Consider the following 19,241-nt stretch of genomic DNA (forward strand, 5'->3'; position numbering starts at 1 on the left):
AAGCAAATCCCAGGCAGGGTTAGACACGTGTCCAGACCACGTTGTTGAACGGATACAGGAAAGGCTCCAAGGTCACTGGTTCTTTGCGGTTAGGGTTTTGATTAAGAGGGGGAAAAAAAATTAAGGCCCTCAGAAACTGCAGGGTGAAGTTTTACAAAAATACTTTGGCATACCTTCTCAATCTTTTTTATTTTTTCTGGCGCACGGCTTTTGGGATCTTAGTCCCCCAACCAGGGATCTAACCCAGGTCTCTGCAGTGAACGCGCCGAGTCCTAACCACTGGACCACCAGGGGAATTCCCTACCTTCTCAATCTTATTTTTTGTCTGGAGCCTTGGGATCCTTATGAGGCCAAGGGATGCTTGTGCCCGTCGTGCAAGTGAGACCCCAGCTTGCCACACTCAGCGACGGTGGGGCAGGACCCCCTCCCGCTGGAGCCTCACTGCAGCCCCACCACACCTGTGCCCAGGCCTAAGCTGTCCTGTCCACGTTGTGAGGCCAGGACTGCGGGGTGTGAAGGGACAGGTGGCCAACAGCTGTGTTCTAGATGTTTTTTTCTTCTAATTTCCTAACTTGCAGCATTAACTTCGCCTCATAGAATCGTTGCAGCATCTGGAAAGAGGGTTGGACTCAGGGACCAAGTTCTTGTCCCCAGCCTTCTCTCTCTCTAGGCCTCAGGGTCCCTTTCTGTGAAACAAGAAGGCTGACTTTCATTGCCTTAGAAGGTTCTACGTGAAGCAGGGAAAGCAGACAGGAGAATCACTGCCCTTAAACTGGAACGGTTTATTGAGATGTTTCGGTTGGAGGAGGCATTTTGTTTCCCTGACTCTGGCTTCTCTGACTCAGAAGGTCCCTTGGGCCCCGTCCTTCCCATGAGACGGTCCTGTTTCTGCCCAATCAGCTGAGGCTCCAGGCCACTCCCACTCCGCCTGCCCCTTCCCCAGAGCCGTGACGCGCTCTGTCCACAGCAGACGCTCCTGCTGAAGGGTCACAAAGGTGGCCGTGGCCTCATCTCTGATTCAGTCAACGGAGGCCCAAAGAAAGGAGCGCCAGGGCTCTCCCTAACTCTGCTGAAGTTAAGTACATGTAATGCTTACAGGAGACAAGATAGACACAACCTCTACTCTGAAACGCAGAATATTAAATACAACTCCACCTATATAAATTAACTGTACAAGCTTATCCATCACGCACAAAAATCCCAGCAACCAACATTAGTAAGCAATTTGGGATCAAAATCCAAAGCAAAAAAGGACACGAACACCCGTGTAGTATGATGTTTTAAATGTGGTTAAGGGGATGTGACTGCTCTGAGTCCTGGGCATCTGACCACAGCGGGAGCTGCCCTCGGCCCCAGGCTCCGGCCTTGCCCGTGGGAGCCGGTCAGAGGGCGGCTCCACGCGTAACTGTCCTTTCCCGGGCTGGGTACCCCGTGGCCGGCTGGCTGGTGCTCAGGATGCATTGGTGCGCCTCCCAGGGGTAGCCGTAGGGGGTCTAGAAGTTGAGCAGCTCTGGAGAAGGGACCCTGGGGAGGCAGTGTACGGTTCCCTGGCTCCTTCAATGAAAAGGAAAAGTATTTGTTAAAGAGGAAAAGGTTTGCCTGGCCTGACGCTTTGTCCCCTCAGCCCCGGAGCAGCCGGCACGGGTCGGGGAGGATGGTCAGTGTCCAGTGAGCACAGAACCCGCCGTCAAGCAGCCTTAAGCATGTTTCTTATTCCAGGAGCGTCTGCGTTTTGTTTGAAATCCTGACTGCTCGGTTCTGGCCGAGGCCCGAGTTATTCTGACGTGCCTTGGGTGCAGGAACACCCTCTGCACAGCAGCTGGTGGCCTTCCCCCGCAACGTGTCCTGGGACCAGTACCATTAAGCTGCGTCCTCTCCCCTGGAACCCAGAAGGGACCTGACAGGGGTACCGGGCCCTAACGCCACTCCGCCTTCCCCCTTGCCTGGCGGCCCTTCCGCCTGCTAGGATATAGGGATTGGGCCTCTGCAGTCTTGTCGGGCTGCTGTGGGCCGCAGCCTGTGGAGTTCAGTCCGTCCTGTGTGCGGGGTCCCGGGTGTAAATTCCAGCCAGCCGTAGCCGACCCAGACTCGAACCTCCCGTATCGTTTAGTCAGCGTACAACATACTCTTAGTCTCTTTCGTCTGAAGAACCTGCACCACCTCTCCACTCCTGCCTCTCCCTGAATCCAGGCGCAGATCTCTAACTGCCCATTTCATACATCCTCCTGCACGGCATCTCCAACTTAACAGGCCCAGAAATAAACCGGCCTTGCCCACAAAACCCGCTCCGCCTGTAGCCTCCCTGATCTCAGTTGCTGGCAGCGATGCCCTCTCATTACTCAGGCAAAACCCTGCAGGCCTCCTCAAGACCGGGCAGCCGACACGCCGCACATCAGTGAGCCCCATCGCTCCGCAAACACTCGCGGGATTCCTGCCTGAGCGCGCTGGTCTCCCCGCCTCCACCGCGTCCCCTGTATTCATGTCTCTACCGCCAGCGATCCTTTAGAAACCAGTCCCTCTTCTGTTCCAGACCTTCCCCTGCCCCATCTCAGAAAAACCCAGGTGCTGGCCCTGCACGCCTCCAGCCGCCGCCCTGCACCTCTGCCGACGCTCCCCCATCACTCCGTCTGCCCACACACATCATCAGACGCAGATTCCTGCTGGGGGTCTTTGCCAGTCCCTCTGCCTGGGTGTCCTTCCTGTCCCCAGAGGGGCGACGAGGGGAGCTCGGAAAGATTGCGCTGCCTCCCGGCTTAAATCATGGCACCGTCTCTCCCCGCCCCACGTTGCTCCCTGCCCCTTCCCACCCCTAACGTGCTAACGTGCTGCATTTCTCTCCTCTTCTCTTCCCGCTGGTTATCTGTTTTCTCTCTCCCACCAGAACGGAAGTTCTAAACGGGCAGGGATTGTGTGTCTTCTGTTCATCCCTGTGTCCCCAGCCCCTAGGGCAGGACTCGCCCCTGGCAGGTGCCCTCTGGGTACCGGGTGAGTGAATGAACCGCGGGCTCTGCCCGTTGGGCTTCAACTGCTGCCGCTGACCCTGCTGCTGGTTCTCAAACGCCCAGAGCGGCCGCCCACTGAGAGGGCTGCCCGTGTCCCCCAGATCGGGACTTTGGGCAGCCTTCCGGGGCCCTCGGGTCGACCTGCGCCCCGTGAGGCAGGGCCTGGGCTCCGACGTCTGAGTGCTTGGGGGACCGTTCCCTCCTCCACTCACTCTAAGTGGGACCTCGGGCAGGTGGCTTGCCCGCTCTGAGCCTTGGGGGGCGCCAAGAGATGGTGTGTGTGAGCGCTTGGCACCATCTCCTCCCGATCCCGCCCCGTCCCTGAGTCCAGCTGGTCCTGCTTTCCGTGTGGTGCCTTGTGTGTGTTGTCTAAGACACGGGTCCCAGTAGCTCCATGTTGCAAGCGAGGAAATGGGTCGAGGGAGGTTAAGTCTCTCGCCCAAGGTTGCAGAGGCCCACCCAGAGCCCCCCTCTCACCCCATGACTCACCAGCCTGCCCTGCCTGACACCCCCTGGGCCTGAGACTTGGCGTCCGCCGGGGATCTGTCACCTCCCCACACCAGCCACAGGAGTGGGGGCGGGGTGGGTAGGGACTGCTCGGGGGGCCCAGCACCCAGGGCGGCGTCCCAGCGCCCCGAGGAGCCACCCTGCTTCAGCACCCATGGGTGCTGCCCCACGGTCCCTGCTGTGGCTCCTCCAGCCCCAGCTCTCTGCTTCTCCCTTGCAGTGCAGCCCCTTAGGCCTGTGCGGCCCCCCCACCCTGGACCCTACCTTCCTTCAGGGCTTCTCTAGGCTTTGGCGGCTGCCACGTCCCCGTTCACGTAATCAGGCTCCCCGCCGTCCTCGTCTGGGCTTCCTACCGGGGAGGGAGGTGCTTCCCTCGGGACGGGCTCTGCGACCGCAGGCAGATGGTCAGAGGGTTCACACGCACATGCCCAGCCCTGTTCCCGCCACCACACAGCCCGCAGGAAAGGCTACACTGGATGGTGTGTCTGTCCCGTCCTCTCTGGGATTTGCCGGAGGTGTGTCCTGCCCGGGAGCAGGGCGAGTGCGAGGCCGTCCGTGCAGCTGGATGGGCAGCCGGCCAGGAGGACCCAGCCTCAGGAGGCCATGGTGCTGCTGAGGGGGGTCCTGGCACAGCTCGAGCCTCTGCAGCCGCTGATGGGCCGGAAGCTTCGCTGTGGAATCAGCTGGACTGGCCGTAGGGGAGCCCACCCGGCCTTGCCCTCCCAGGCCAGATCCCCTAAGCTCCCCTCTCTCCCCCTCCCCTCGACTGTCTGTCCCAGGCCTGGCCCCTCTGAGCCCGCTGGAGGTGACCATTTGGGAGCACCGGGGCTCCGGCCACATACCCACGACTCTCCTGGACTCCCGCCACTGCCGGATGTATGCCGAGTTCTGGTAATCCTCAGACCCGTCGTTGCCTGCAGGGAGAACACCGGCAGAGGGGCTGGCAGAGGGGCAGGCCAGTCCTGAGGCCAGAGAGGTGCCACGGCCACCCCTCCAGAGGGGCCGCCTGCGTCCTCGTGCTGCGCAGCCCCCTCGAGGGAGGGAGGGAGGGAGAGCCCAGGGCCGATGGGGACTCCTCCCGGGACACAGGGTCTGATACTGGTGAACCGTGCAGCGGGGCCTTCAGAGCTCAGCGGGGCGGGCGGGCCTGGCCTAGGAGGCCTGCCTCCCTGCCCTGCTCCGGGGAGGGAAGCCTCACCTGATTCGGTTTTCTTTGGCTCACAGATGAGCACGTTCTCGTAGGAATTGGTGTCGTCATCGTCTGCCAGGGAGAGAGGAGAGGGCACAGGATGCTGCTGGGCCCTGCCCGACAGGCCTAGCCCTTCCTCTCTGCCTCTGTCTCATCAAGCCCCCAGCCCTCTGGGTCCCCCAGGGCCTCGAACATTCTCCCGCACAAGCTTCTTCATGGGCGCTAGCCTGGCTCCAGCAGCCTCCACCCGGGGCTCCTTCTCTGTCTTCCCCTGAATGCCCTGGGGAGGGGAGATCAGGGGGTGGGGCTGCAGTCAGGCCCACGAGGGACAGTCGGAGAAGGGAGGCCCATCTCTGTGGGGCAAAGAGGGGCAGGGAGAGCCGCTGGGGGCCCAGGAGACAGGAACCCGCCTAACCCTTCAGGCAGTGGGGTGGGCCGAGGATCCTTTGTCCGGGGGCCTAGGCTGGTTGTGGCATATCAGAGCCTGGTACCCCGGCACTCCCCCCCACCCCCCAACGGGGAGGCTGAGCTCTAAACACCAGCCCACCCTGCGTCCATCTGTGTCGAAGAGGCTCTGAGAAGTGAGGGCTTCTCCCCAATTTAGAAACGCAGCGGGGAGAAAAGGACCCCCCCTCTCACCCCAGCCCGGCCCGGGCAGAAGCCCAGCCCTGTGCGCCTCTCAGCAGGCACTGCCCACCCTCGGTTCTCAGTTTCTGTAGAGCAAAGGTGTTAGGAGCACCTTTGCTCTTAACAAAGGGTGCCAGCATCCTCGGAGCCTGCAGGGCTCAGCGTTTGTCAACAAGGCTGACTGGTCCAGGGCCTTCCTTCAAGGTCCCCTGTGTGCCCAGCCTTGAGAGGGGCCTGGATGACCAGGGGACCAGCCTGCCCCCTGCCCCTGCCCTCAGCTCCCCTTCTGGCCCCCCTACCCCTTCTTCCCGCCCATCCCTTCCCTCCTCTGCACCTTGGCTCCTGCCCACAGTGCCAGCCTCCCCCAGGTCCCCCCACCCAACCTCCTCCATCCATCTAAACCTAGGCCTAGCCTCCTCCGTTACATCCTCCCTCCACCTCTGGCCCCGCCCCGGGGGTGTGACTTCCGAAGCTGCGCTCGCAGGCCACCTCCTCCCTCTCCCCTTCATCGACCTTTGCCTCACCTTCCGGGGGCTTCTGGAACCGCCCACAATCGAAATAGCCTGTGGCGAAGGGGTGTCTGGCAAGAAAACAGACACAGCACCAACTGCTGGGCAGGCCCATGGTCGGGCCGGGAGCTTCGTGAGCGGGCAGCGAGGCCAGGGCTGCTCCGGCCGTCATTGCCCCTGGAGCCCGCGGGGGCCCTGCCAGGGTCTCCCCCGATCCTCCCACCCTGCTTCCCTGCACCCCTGAGCTGCCCTGGCTCCAGCCACCTCACCGTGTGGCCTTATGCAAGTTACCTCCTGCCCTGGGCCTCAGTTTGCCCAACTGTGAGACGAGGAGACGTCCTGGGGGCCCTTCCTCTCTGAGGGTCGGTGGAACTCGTCTCTGACCAGGTGGTGCAGGATGAGGGCCCCCCGACGGCCTCCCCCACCCCCAAACATAGCAGGGCTCCTGTCCTCAGGCCCCCCCTCAAAGCTACGGTCATCTGAGGGAAACCCTGGGCCAGCGGGTTCCAGGTCAGGAGGCCTTTCTCACATAAGGAGTCTGCGGGCAGGGGGGCGAGGGGGCGGCCAGGGCCCGGAGAAGCCCGCTCACATGTAGGCTGCATCTGATCTGCATCTACTTCCTGCAGGAGGAGGCGAGAATCAGGCCTGAGCGCGGGCTGTATGCCCCACTGTGGCCCCCTCCTCCGCGGAGCCCACCTACCTTTGCTGAAGTTCTGGTACCTGGAGGATGAAGAATCTGGAAGAAAGGCCAGGCCCGTTGGCTCAATGCTGGTTGCCCAGCCCCCGCCCCCGCCCCCTCCCAGCTGTGACCACCGGAAGAAGCCCAGGTGTTTCCAATCTTCATGCCCTCACACCTGCTCTCCGTCCCCTCCCCCTGCTGGGCCCCGTCAGGCCTCCCAGCCCAGCTCACAGCGTCTCTCCTCTGGGAAGGCCTCCTGCTCAGTACCTGTCCCACCAGGTATTCACCTGTCTCGGTCCCACCTCGCCCCTGCCCCCAACTCTGTGTCCCAGGGCACTCACCCTCGAGGCTGGGGGAGAACTGCAGCAGTTTGTCCTTCCTGCACGGGAGTGGGGCAGGGGCTGAGGAGGGGCTGGGAGAAGGCCCTGGGGTTCCTGGGGGTCTGGAGGCCACAGTCCCACAGCCCCCCAGTAGGGCCCTCAGAATCAGAACTGGGGCTCTGAGGTCCGAGGAAGGAGCAAGGTCTCGGCCTGGGCTCAGCCAGGTGGGGACCCCGGGGCCCACCTCATCGCCTCCCGCGGGGCTGGGATAGGGGCTCCTTCCTACCTTGCTGATGCCGCGTTGGAGGCCGTGTCCACCAGGGGCCCTGGCCAGGCCTCCCTGACCACTGTAAAGGTTGACGGGGTGTTGGCTGGGCCCCCAGGCCAGCTGCCCAGCACATCCCCCTCACCCCATCACCCCACTAGATCAGGCCTGGCCACAGCCTCAGAACAATGGGGACGAAAGGGACTTTGATGTGGACACTCCCAGTCCCGAGCCCAGCCCTGGACCCTTCTGTCTGGGGACTCACACGTGTAGGTCCGGGCCACGGCGAAGTTCTGCTGATTCTCTTCCCTGGAAACACATGGAGCTGTGATGAGCCAGGGCCTGGCCTCCCACAGCCCCAGGGACAGAGGGACAGGACAGACGGACAGGGAGGGACAGACCAGGGCGAGAGTGAGGAGGGGCTGCCAGCCCCCCAGGACTCTGATCCAGGGCTTCCTGATGCACCCCTTCTCTAGAGTGCTTCCCTGCCTGCCCACTGCGTGCCCACACTTCTCACATGGCCCTGGGCTGGAGCCAGCTGCCGGCCAGACATATGCCCCCACAGAGCCTCCCCAGGACCCCTGGAGATGCCCAGGAGAGTCTGTGGGCAGGGCTGGGGCAGCTGCTCAGGGACCTGGCAGTGACTTCAGCCAGGAGCAACAAAGAGGCTGCTCCCACCACCTGCCATCCCAGGAGTGTTCAACATGCCTAAGAGAGCACGGTCCTCTTGAGTTGTTCACACATGCCATTTACTCCCCAGTAACTGATGAGGCAACTTCAAGGCTTAGCAGACACAGCCAGGTATCTAACCATCACCTTCTTCCTTTGAAACAGAACGCTGATTTTTTTTTTTTTTTTTTTAAAGATAAACCTGATTTTTAAATTACTACTGATTTTTTTTTTTTAAGATTTTTTTGATGTGGACCATTTTAAATTTTATTTATTTACTTATTTATGGCTGTGTTGGGTCTTCGTTTCTGTGCGAGGGCTTTCTCTAGTTGCGGCAAGCGGGGGCCACTCTTCATCGCGGTGCGCGGGCCTCTCACTATCGCGGCCTTCCTTGTTGCGGAGCACAGGCTCCAGACGCGCAGGCTCAGTAATTGTGGCTCACGGGCCCAGTTGCTCCGCGGCATGTGGGATCTTCCCAGACCAGGGCTCAAACCCGTGTCCCCTGCATTGGCAGGCAGATTCTCCACCACTGCGCCACCAGGGAAGCCCCAGAACGCTGATTTTTATTTAGACAGCCACATGCCCATCCAAAGGACTGTATTTCCCAATAAATGGGGCTACATCAAACTAAAAACCTTCTGCTCAACAAAGGAAATCATCGACAAAACAAAAAGACAACCTACCGATTGGGAGAAGGTATTTGCAAATGATATATCCAATACGGGGTTAATATCCCTTATAATATAATATATAATTAACTCAACTCAACAACAAAAAAACAACCTGATTAAAAAATGGGCAGAGGAACTGAATAGACACCTTTCCAAAGAAGACATACAGACGGCCAACAGACACATGAAAAGCTGTTCAACATCGCTAATTATGAGGGAAATAAATGCAAATCAAAACCATGATGAAGTAACACCTCACACCTGTTAGAATGACTATTATCAAAACGACAAGAAATAACAAGGGTTGGCGAGGATGTGGAGAAAAGGGAACCCTTGGGCACTGTTGAGGGGAATGTAAATTGGTACAGCCACTATAAACACAGTATAGAGATTCCTCAAAAAACTTAGAGCTACCATATGAGCCAGCAATCCCACTAGAATACAAAATAACTAATTTGAAAAGATATATGCACCTGTATGTTCATTGCAGCACTATTTACAATAGCCAAGACATGGAAACAACCTAAGTGCCCATCAACAGATGAATGGATAAAGAGGATGTGGTATATATACACACTGGAATACTATTCAGCCATAAAAAGATGAAACCTTGCCATTTGTGACAACATGGATGGACCTGGAGGGAATTATGCTAAGTAAAATAAGTCAAACAGAGAAAGAAAAATTCTGTATGATTTCATTCATATGTGGAATATAAAAAACAAACAAAAAAACCCCCCAAAATTAAAAAAAAAAACCAAAATAAATGAACAAATCAAACAAAAACAAACACATAGATACAGAGAACAGAATAGTGGTTACCTGTGGTTACCAGGGGTGGGAGAGAGCAAAATGGGTAAAGGGGATCAACTGCATGATGATAGATGGAAACTAAATTTTTGTTGGTGAGCTTGATGTAGGGTATACAGAAGTAGAAATATAATGTCGTACACAGGAGACCTACATAATGTTATAAACCAGTGTTACCTCAATTTTTTAAAAAAGGCTATATTTCCCAGCCTCCCTTGCATTTATGTGTGACCATATAATTCTGGTTAATGAAATGCAAAGCCAAGGTTGTTGGGCTTTCAGGAAAACTCCTTTAAGGAGGCACTGCTAACTGGGATGCCCCATTTCTGTCCTTCTCCTTCATTCTTACTACTGCCTGGAAGGCAGAGATGAGGGCTGGAGCTCTAGCTGCTATGTTGGACCATGAAATGCCCTTGGGAATGAAAGCCACTGCTAAAGATAGTGGATCAGATTAGCTAATCATTAAACCATTTTGGGTTCCTCCCCTGGACCAGAATGGTGACCTGCCCCAGCCTTCCAGCCTGGGGGGCTGGGGGTCAGAGTGATCTGATTTAGGAATGATGCCCTAAATCCACAGAATAGAGTCAGGCATGGCTTCCCAGAGGAAATGATGCAGGAGCCGGGCCTGGCACACACAGGCTGATAGGACTGAACCCAAGTGAGGTGGGGAGAGCCCAAGTCTCCCCTCCCACCTCCTCCCACTTAGGCCTAGTTTTCCCACCTCCCACGTGAGGAGGTTTAACTTGTGCCTCTGACTATCTTCAGTTCTAAGATTAATCAGGGGCCTGGAGTGGGCAGGGACTAAGGGAGGAGGGGAGAGGGAAGATACTGAGGAACTTGCCCTGGGGCAGGGGTGTGGGTGGGCACTAGGGGAGCCCAGCCCAGCCCTGGTGGAGGTTATGGGCTGGCGAGCCAGAGGACCAAAAGGCCCCAAAAGCTGGGAAGGTCCAGCCCCAGCCCCAGGAGTGGGCATGGATGGGAAAATTCTATTTTCAAATCTCACTGTGGTTTTTCAGTTGCAAAAGGAAATGAGAGAGGGTGTGTGTGTGTGAGTTTGTATGTGAGTGCCTGCCCAGGCGTGCAAGCAAGTGCCGTGCGTGTGAGAAGTGCACGCATGAGTGAGTGCTGGGGGAGCCTGTGGGTGCGAGTGGGCGTGCAGGCCTGTGCACGTGTGTGCACACAGGTCTCAGAGCCCTCCACCAGGCATTGTAAGGACACCACTGGCTGCTGCCCTCCTGCCTCGAGTTGTTCTTGGGTCGCCCCCCGATCTGCAGCGCCCAGCACTGCTGACCCTCTCAGGGCTCACAGAACGGCTAGCCTGTCCCCAAGGTGCCTGGAACTCCCTCCTGCCCAGGTCCTGCCACTCTGCCTGGGGTCAGTGGCCCCATTTCATCTCACCCCCACTGCCCTGCTTCCAGCTCTCCCGTGGCTCCCTTTGGCCCTTAGGACAAAGGCCAAGGCCTCTCTCCACAGTCAAGACTCTTCTTCCTCCGCATTCAGCTGATCTCTCTCAAGACATGCTCAAGCGACCACCTCATCCCCAAGACAGTGTCCACCCGGCCCTACATCGGCAAATGCCCACACCATTCCCTCTCTCTCTGGATGTCCCCTTTCACCTTCTTTCTCTCTTAAAATCCCTCCCGCCTCCGCCAGGAGGCCTTCCCTGGTCCCCCAAGTTTCACACCCATATCCTCCCCTGAGGTCCTTTAGTGTTTTCCAGGGGAGACTCGGACACAGCGCCTGGTCTCTGTCCCCCGCACTGCCCCGGGAGGGTGGGATTCCTCTGTCGACCTCCAGCACCGGCACAGTGTGCTCCCCAGGGCTGGGGTCACCGCGGGGATTTCTGGAGATGCTCCTGGGCTAGCTGGAGCGTGACATCCCCTCCTCCCAGAACCCTTCCCGACCAGGCTGGGGCCGGGTCTGGACAGCCCCTGGGCACCCCCTCGCCCGCCCCTAACTGCTTAGAACCCACTAGAGCCCGGCATGGAGGAGGTGTGAATGAAGCGTGGGGGTGGGGCGTGGCGGTGCCCGAGGGGGTGCCCACATGGACACCCATGCCCAGGGCACACAGCGTCGCGGGGCTGGGGACACCGAGACACTCACCGGCTCCTCTGCTCATAGATTTTCTCGGACCTCTTTGCACCTGCAAGAACAGGACCAGATTAGCAAGCGTCCCGGGGCCTGGTGGGAACTGAGATCCGAGGCCCAACCATCTTGTCTCCCCTGTGCCCTGTGCAGGCCTCAGACCGGACGTGCAGGCTAAACCACCAATCACTGGGGGCCACCTGACACCAGCGGGGTTTGTTCACCATTTATTTAGGAACGCGGGGCGTGGAGAAGGTGGACGCAGGCAGCCCAGCCCCCCTCCCCACGCTTGTCCAGTGCAGTCCATCGGCCCCAGACACATGCCCTTGACCCAGCAGAACAGAAGCCCCCAGTGAGCCAGACCCATTGTCTTCAGAGGAGAAACCCAGGCCCCCGGGGTTCACTTCTGCCTCCTGAGGCTTATCTGACTGCCCCTTGCGACTGCAGCCAGGTCTGGGCCTGAGTGGCTCGCTGGGTACACCGCCCGCTCCTCCCTCGCACCCGCGACCCCAGCCTTTACCTGGGCGGGAGCAGCGCACACACAGGCTGGCCGCCACCCCCAGCAGCAGCAGAAGCAGGGCCGCCCCCGGCCACAGGAGCTCCGTGTCCACGCTCATGTCCATTCCTGGCCACTCTTCCTGTAGGGCTGCAACGTGGGGGCACTGTGAGCCGAGGCGGAGGCTGCAGGGCCACGCCCTCCAGGAACACCAGGTTTCTGGCCCCCACTGTCCCCTGCCAACCCCACAGCTGAGTCCAGCATCACCTTCCCTCCCTGCTCTGGGACTAGGCGGGGACAGAACCAGCCCTGTTCCCTCATCTGACCCCCAACCTGCACCCTGGGCTCCCAGGGCCATCATCAACTCTTGGTAAGTGCTGGAAGGTTCTGGAGACCCGCCAGACAGCACCACATGTATGTGCACACTCCCACACACGTCTTCGCTTAGTCCCCCCAACTGCCCTTTGAGGGAGAGGCTCGAGACATTTCACAAACAGAAAAACGGAAGCCAGAGATCCCACAGCTGCTAAGGGGAAAAACAGGATTTGAACTCCAGCCTCCAGACGCTAACGCTGGCTCCGCCCACTGCATCCTGTTGCCTCCTGCCAACCCAGCTTTATTCCCCAACCTCAGAGGCCATGGCCCCTTCTGCCCGGGAGCCCCTGGCAGCCCCCATCGACCCTAGGGTGGTTCTCCTCTCCCACCCATGGCCACTGGGGAAGCTGGGGGTGGGATTTCCATTCCTAAAACACCCATCTGTCCAGATTCCTCCTGCCCTGGGCGCCGGAAGGAGGGAGGTCAGGAAGGCTTCTTGGAGGAGGTGGGCCTGAGACCAGGAGGGGAAGAAGGGCTCCTGGGCAGACGGACCTTGGTGGCTGGTGGTGGGATGTGCTGGGAGGTGGGGCTAAAAGGCTGCTTCTTGGTCAGTGGCCGGTCCCAGCCTCGGGGCCCCACTGTGACTGCCAGGCCTCAGCAAAGCCACAGGCACCCACACAGGAGGGCCTGGTGAGTACAGCCCTCTTGAGGGGCCCTCCAAGGAGAATCGTTACAACTACAAAGAGACTCAGCCCCCTTGCAAATGCCAGTGACAGAGCTGAGGGCAGCCGGGGGTCCTCAGGGGGCAGTGCCCCGTGGTGGGCACGTGGAGCCCACGCTACTGAGTGTCCCCTTGGCGAACACCTGTTGCTCCGGCCTCGGCCACCTGGGAGGAGGCTTCTCCCCGCCTCCCAGCTGGGGAAGGCGAGGCCTGGGGAGACCTGAGCTTTGTGCTGCCCGCCTCCTGCTCCGGGCTCCCCCGAGGCCTGCGCTGCACCCAGCCGTCCCCCTCACCACTCTGAGCTTCCTGAATCCCTGTGGCAAAGATGACAAGGCATCTCCGTGCAGGGCCAAGCCCCAGTCAGGGGCCCGTCATGAAGAACTCACCTCTACTTCCCCCAAACGCCAAGTGAGTCAGCGGAAACGTGACCATTCCCAAACCTCATGACCCGGCGGCCTCCACACGAGGAGAGAGGATGACCTGGGCACCCCAGGAGGTTGTCCGAGGGGATCTATGAGCCTGGGCACTGCTCTCCCAGGCCGCATACCCTCCTCCCTCCCCCCGACCTCGTTCTGCCCCGGGGCTGCCTCCCTCCCGGGCCTCCAGCCAAGGCCCAAGTCCATCTCAGGCTGGTGAGGTTGGGAGCACCTGGCCTTGAAGGGGGGAAGCCTGCCTGTGCCTCAGGGTCTCTTGGCCTCAGTTTTCTCATCTATAAGACTGGGATCAGGGCTTCCCTGGTGGCGCAGTGGTTGAGAATCCGCCTGCCAATGCAGGGGACACGGGTTCGAGCCCTGGTCTGGGAAGATCCCACATGCCGCGGAGCAACTAAGCCCGTGAGCCACAACTACTGAGCCTGCGTGTCTGGAACCTGTGCTCCGCAACAAGAGAGGCCGTGATAGCGAGAGGCCCGCGCACCGCGATGAAGAGTGGCCCCCGCTTGCCACAACTAGAGAAAGCCCTCGCACAGAAACGAAGACCCAACACAGCCAAAAATAAATAAATAAATAAATTAATTTTTAAAAAAGACTGGGATCAACCCAGGGCCTTCCTCAAAGAGTCGTTGGGAGGACAAACACGTCCAGCCTGGATCACAGTTGGGGCTTCTGGAAGAGAAACTTGCTGAGGATCTTATTTCCAGCTGGCTGGTTTGGACAGTTCCCTTGAGCACCCACCCTTGACATCTTTGTCCTTTGGTCAAGACAGAGACTCTTTCTGCCCCAAAGGAGGTTCAGGCACAGACACATGGGAGGGTTGCACCCATGGGACAAGGGTCCAGCACTGGCCACCGCCGGGGTCTGCTTAAGACCCCAGGAGCAAGTCCACACTCTCAGCTTGGCATTCACGGCCCTGGGACCTGGGCTGCTGACCTCTGCTGTCCTCCCTCCCAGAGGCCCCGCCCATCAGAAAGCCCTCTTGCTTCCTGGCCCTGCTGTTTGGGACGAGCAGCACAGCACGCTCGGGATGCCCCCAGCCCTGGTCCATCTCCACCCACCTGGCACTGGGCGAGGGAAGGGAGGGAAGCAGGAGAACACAAATTCCGCCCCAGCTGTTGAAGCCCAGTGTCACCGGCCTTCGGTCACCCCTCTGTTAAACGAGGGAGAGAATGAGACTCCACACTCAGGTTTGTCATCCGAGGCCCAGCACTGAGAGGACGCCTGTAAGGTGCTAGTGCCGGCTGGTGGGGCACGGTTGGCTGTGACCACTGTGACTTGCCATCATCACGGTCCCTGTGGGATGGGAAGAGACAGCCGCATCCTGTCGGGGCCAGAGCTGGCTGGACGGCCTGCACTGAGCAGTGTGGGTCAACCCTACCTGAAGCCCTCCCTGCCGGGTCCCCCAGACATGCAGGCCTGAGCACCCCCCTCTACTGCACCATGCAGGGCGTCGTGGTGGGACCCTGGGAGGGGCTGGGATCTGAAGGAGAGCAGCGCTGTTGCCCCAGCCCTTCGGTTGTCACGGACGCGGGTAGCATCACCTTGGAGATGCCAGCTCCTTTCTTCCAAGGGAGGAGAGGGAGGCCCAGAGAGGTGAGTATTCTGCCCAAGGTCACAGAGCTGCCCAGTCACAGAACCAAGATCTACACCCAGGGCAGGCTGACTCCAAGGCCTACACTCCTTTACGTAAATCCTTTCTTATATTACATTTTTAAGAATCACGCAGTATTTTTTAAAAGAGAGGCTCATTTGAGGAAAACTCTGGGGCTGCCCCCCAGACTGAATCAATCTGTCCTTTCTCCTTGCTTTCCCAACCAGGCCTGAGAACAAGCAGGGCAGGGGAGGGGGGAGGGAGAGGAGCTGGGCCCCTGGCAGAGGCAGGCCCGGCAGCCCCAGGAGGGCCCCAAGGGGCCAGGCAGGGCTGAGTCTGGTGGGGAGGGGAGGGGAGGCCGCCACAGCCTGTGGCCTGCAGGCCAAAATAGCAGAAAGGGAAGTGGGCAGTTTTCATATGAACAAGTTTTGCAACAAGCCGATGGCGGAAAAGCTCTCAGGGCTGGGCTGAGCAAGCCTCTGCACCCAGCCTCTCACCCTGAAAGGCCCTTGGCAACCCTCCTGCCCAGCCTCCCAGCCCTCCTCATGTTGTACATGGGGAAACTGAGGCCCACCAGGGCCGAAGGTCAGGCTGCGGGGGTAGGGGTGGACCCAGAGGTCCCCGTCCGACTCCTGGGAAGGCTTATCCGCTGGGCTCTGCTCCATTTTCCCAAATAACCTTGGCCTTCAGATGAGGCTGACTGAGAGGTCTCTAATGGAGGCTCTTAAAGCTCAGGCGGCTGGGGTAGGGACCCGGGCAGCCCTTGTTCCGGGCACGGGTGGGGGATGGTGAAGGTCAGGGCCACCCGTAGGCAGAGCAGGGCACCAAGAACACCCCAGGTCATTTGTAGAGATGTGGATGCATCTAGAGACTGTCATACAGAGGGAAGTAAGTCAGAAAGAGAAAAACAAATATCGTATATTAACGCATATATGCGGAACCTAGAAAAATGGTACAGATGAACCGGTTTGCAGGGCAGAAATAGAGACACACATGTAGAGAACAAACGTATGGACACCAAGTGGGGAAAGTGGGGGGTGGTGGTGGTGGTGGGATGAATTGGGAGATTGGGATTGACGTGTATACACTGATATGTATAAAATGGATAACTAATAAGAACCTGCTGTATAAAAAATAAATAAAATAAAATTCAAAAAAAAACAAAAAAAGAGCACCCCAGGGCCTACAGTTTTTCAGACCCCCCAGCAGAGAGCTGGGAGAGCTGGTGGCCAGCCTGGGGGCTGGGTGGGGTGGCCGGGACAGCTTCTTCCTCCAGGCCAGTGGCAGGACCTGAGTCTGCTTGTCTGTAGCATCTCTCCCATCCTCCCACAGCCCCGGGGCAGGGTTGTTACAGCCCCGTTCTACAGATTAAGAAACCAAGGCTCACGGGTCTGGGCCTGGGGAGCTGCTGTCCTCGACCCTCACCGGACTCTAGTAGTGATGGGACCAGCCCTGGGGGGCTTCCCAGGGCTGTGCAGGCCGGGCCGGGGAAGGCGGGGCGGGAGAGGGGCCAGAGCCCCAGAAACAGCTGCCCCGCTAGTGCCACAGGGTCTGTGGCGAGGGCGTCCTTGCTGGGGGCACCAGGACAGGGCTGGGGCCAAGGGAGGGGCTGCCGGACACCCCGGCTTCTTCCCAGCCCACCCGGCGGGCAGCCAAGCGCTCCTGCTGGGCCAGCAGGGCCACTCCCAACCCCGTGGGGTGTCGGGGGCACAGCCTCAGGACCCCCGCCTTGGGGGCCAGGCTCCAGGCGCCCCTGGAAAAGGCTTACCTGAGAGCGGGGGGCTCCTCACTGCGGCCACCTCATCCTGAGCCCACACACCTGCCTGATCCGATGCCAATGCCACAGACACTGGCAGGCAGGGTGCAAGGCGGCGGGCTTCCTGTCAGCCACTGAATCATCCCTCATACATCCGCTGCTCTGCCGGACAGGCTCTGCTCTTAACAGACAGAGGCAGAAAGAGAGACAAACAGAGACAGAGAGACAGAGAGAGACACACAAACAGGCACAGAGAGAACAGAAAGACACGGACACACAAACACACACAAAATTCCCACTGAATACACACACACAAACACATGTCTCACAAAGAGGAAGAGACACACACCGTGGGACAGGGACGAAGGGAACGAAATGGGGGAGCTCGCACAGACACGCACGGGCAGAGAGAGAGTAGGAAGACACGGAGAGACACACTGAAAACACACACACACACAGATATATGTGCAGGGAGAGAATGAGAAACACAGATACACACACACACACACACACACACACACACACACACACACACACAAACATGGGACGTGGGTGGATGGGCAGAGAGAGACATGCGCCAGGGCAGACATCACAAACGAACGGGCAGAGACAAAGACAGATGGACAGAGGAGTGGACAGTCCCTGGCATCAGAGGAAGGGACCAAGCTGAAGGACAGAAGGAAGGACAATCATGATTCCTCTGCCAGGCCTTAGAGCCTCCTCACACCCATTTTCCAGATGAGGCTCACAGAGGTGTGGAGCCAGCCTTGGGCAGGCTGGTTAGAGCTCGGCCCCCTCTCCCTCCACCTGCTGCCCTGGTGCCTGGGCCCTTCCCTCAGAGGTGAGGATGGCGCTAGAGAGACGGGTGCCCCGCACGCACGCAGCAAGTGTTCCCCAGTGCCTCCCGTTACTGGTCATTAAATAACTTGCCCAAGGCCGCTGAACTCTTAGTGGCGCCCCACCTGCTAGAGACCAGGAAGCCCACAGGGGTCACCCCAACCCCCATCTGTCTGGCATCTCAGAGCCTGGGCTCCCCAGCTCTGGGCCCCTCTCTGCTGGGACAAGGTTCTTCTTTCAGCCCCAGTCCAGGGTCCACAGTCTTCCCAGACTCGGCCAGGCGACAGTGGAAGTGCCGCCAGGAGGCCCAGATGGAACCAAAAGAGAAATGCAAGGGCTGGACGCCCGCTGCTGCCACTCTGCGGGGAAGGGTGGCGCAGGGACAGGAGCTTATGGGAGATCCCGTGGGCCCTGAGCATCAGGAGTAATCCTCATCCCCGCAGGTGGTGGCACCAGGACTAAAGCCACATGACTCCCAAACCTGAGAATCACTGCTGCCTCCCTCATCCCACGTGGGGCAGTGCTACGTTTAAGTCCCACGGCAACTCTTGGAGGGAGACCTTACTTTTTCCTACACAGGTGAGTGGACTGAGGCTCAGAGGCTAAGCTGGATTTGAACCCAGACTCCAAAGCCTCCAAAGCCTGTTGTCTTTTCTCCACCCTTGAGCGCCCGCCCGGCTCCTCCTCACCGACTGGGACAAACAAGCCTGTGTTGGTTTCCATCCATCCCTGGACTATGTACCTGCCCAGGGTTTCCTGCCCGCAAACACGGACAGAAGCTCCAACATGTCCAGTGGGAATGGAAATCTGTTCTACATGCTGGCTTCTGTCGCGGCCTTAGCGATGGCAGATGCTGGAGCAGTGACCGCCAACCACCGGCAAAGTCTCAGGGCCCAGCTACAGTGGCACCTAGGAGCCCTCTTGCACCCTCTCTGAGCCCATTTTCCATCTATAAAAACAGGGGCCTGTCAACCTAAAGACCCTTTTTGGACTTGAGTGGAAGGAGGATCCTGTCCCCTTTTGGGCAATTCTCAAATTCCTCCAAGTTCTATTTCATTTATAGACCAGTTTATTTTCAAAAACAAAACAAAACCAAAAACCCAAATTAGATATTTCGTGTCCGGTTGTGTAAATGCTAGTGCACTTGGGTTTTGTTTTGTGCTCACGGCATGTGGAGTCCTAGTTCCCTGACCAGGGATCAAACCTGCGCCCCCTGCCTTGAAAGGGTGGAGTCTTAACCACTGGACCACAAGGGAAGTCCCAGGGTTTTTTTTTGTTTTCTTGTTTTCAATTCAATGGTTGCTGGTATATTACATTTTTAACACAAAAGTTACTTTAGCCACTTTTGTGTGCAATTCAGTGGCATTATTCACGTTGTACAACCATCACCAGTCTATTTTCAAAGTTTTCATCACTCCAAACAGGCCTAATTGGCTTTTCAGCTCCCAGCTGAGTGTCAGTTGTGTACACATTTGTTACAGAAGCAAGGTATCTAGGTAGTAACGCAGCAGTTCTAAGAACTCAACAACTCCAAGGCTGAGAATCTTCTGGGGTCATACATCCCTTAAAGGCTAGTGGGAAGTGAGGGATTTTCTTCAGAAAAATGCACCTTGAGAAGCGTACACAACATTCTGGAAGCCCCTGGAGCCCGTCTATAAAGCTGTCTGCCACCCTCAACTCTCAAGGTACAGACAAGCATCATTCCTGTCCCTTATCTCCAGCCATTTACGACATTTATCTTTGGTCATGACCTCACTA

The 19,241-nt window shown here is 58.4% G+C and overlaps 1 protein-coding gene across 3 annotated transcripts; it reads right to left on the reverse strand.

Moving 5' to 3' along the window:
* Nucleotides 1-762: 762 nt before the first annotated feature.
* LAT2 (linker for activation of T cells family member 2) lies at nt 763-18,799 on the reverse strand. 3 transcript variants are annotated; one of them, XM_082358662.1, is made up of 13 exons: nt 16,659-18,799; nt 11,854-11,979; nt 11,352-11,391; nt 7,364-7,407; nt 7,120-7,180; nt 6,855-6,892; nt 6,535-6,570; nt 6,424-6,454; nt 5,850-5,905; nt 4,708-4,770; nt 4,352-4,423; nt 3,774-3,894; nt 763-1,554 (listed from the first exon to the last, which is right to left on the reverse strand). In XM_082358662.1, exons 2-12 carry the CDS (start codon nt 11,954-11,956, stop codon nt 3,791-3,793), a joined length of 648 nt encoding a protein of 215 aa, XP_082214788.1. In that variant the 5' UTR covers nt 11,957-11,979; nt 16,659-18,799; the 3' UTR covers nt 763-1,554; nt 3,774-3,790. The 3 variants fall into 3 exon arrangements, with proteins under 3 accessions (XP_082214788.1, XP_082214787.1, XP_082214786.1); XM_082358661.1 differs by lacking the exon at nt 16,659-18,799 and adding an exon at nt 13,252-16,600; XM_082358660.1 differs by lacking the exon at nt 16,659-18,799 and having other exon boundaries at nt 6,126-6,454; nt 11,854-11,961.
* Nucleotides 18,800-19,241: the final 442 nt, after the last annotated feature.

This window comes from Balaenoptera borealis, assembly GCF_965194805.1.
Source record: "Balaenoptera borealis genome assembly, chromosome: 16".
Lineage (NCBI taxonomy): Eukaryota > Metazoa > Chordata > Mammalia > Artiodactyla > Balaenopteridae > Balaenoptera > Balaenoptera borealis.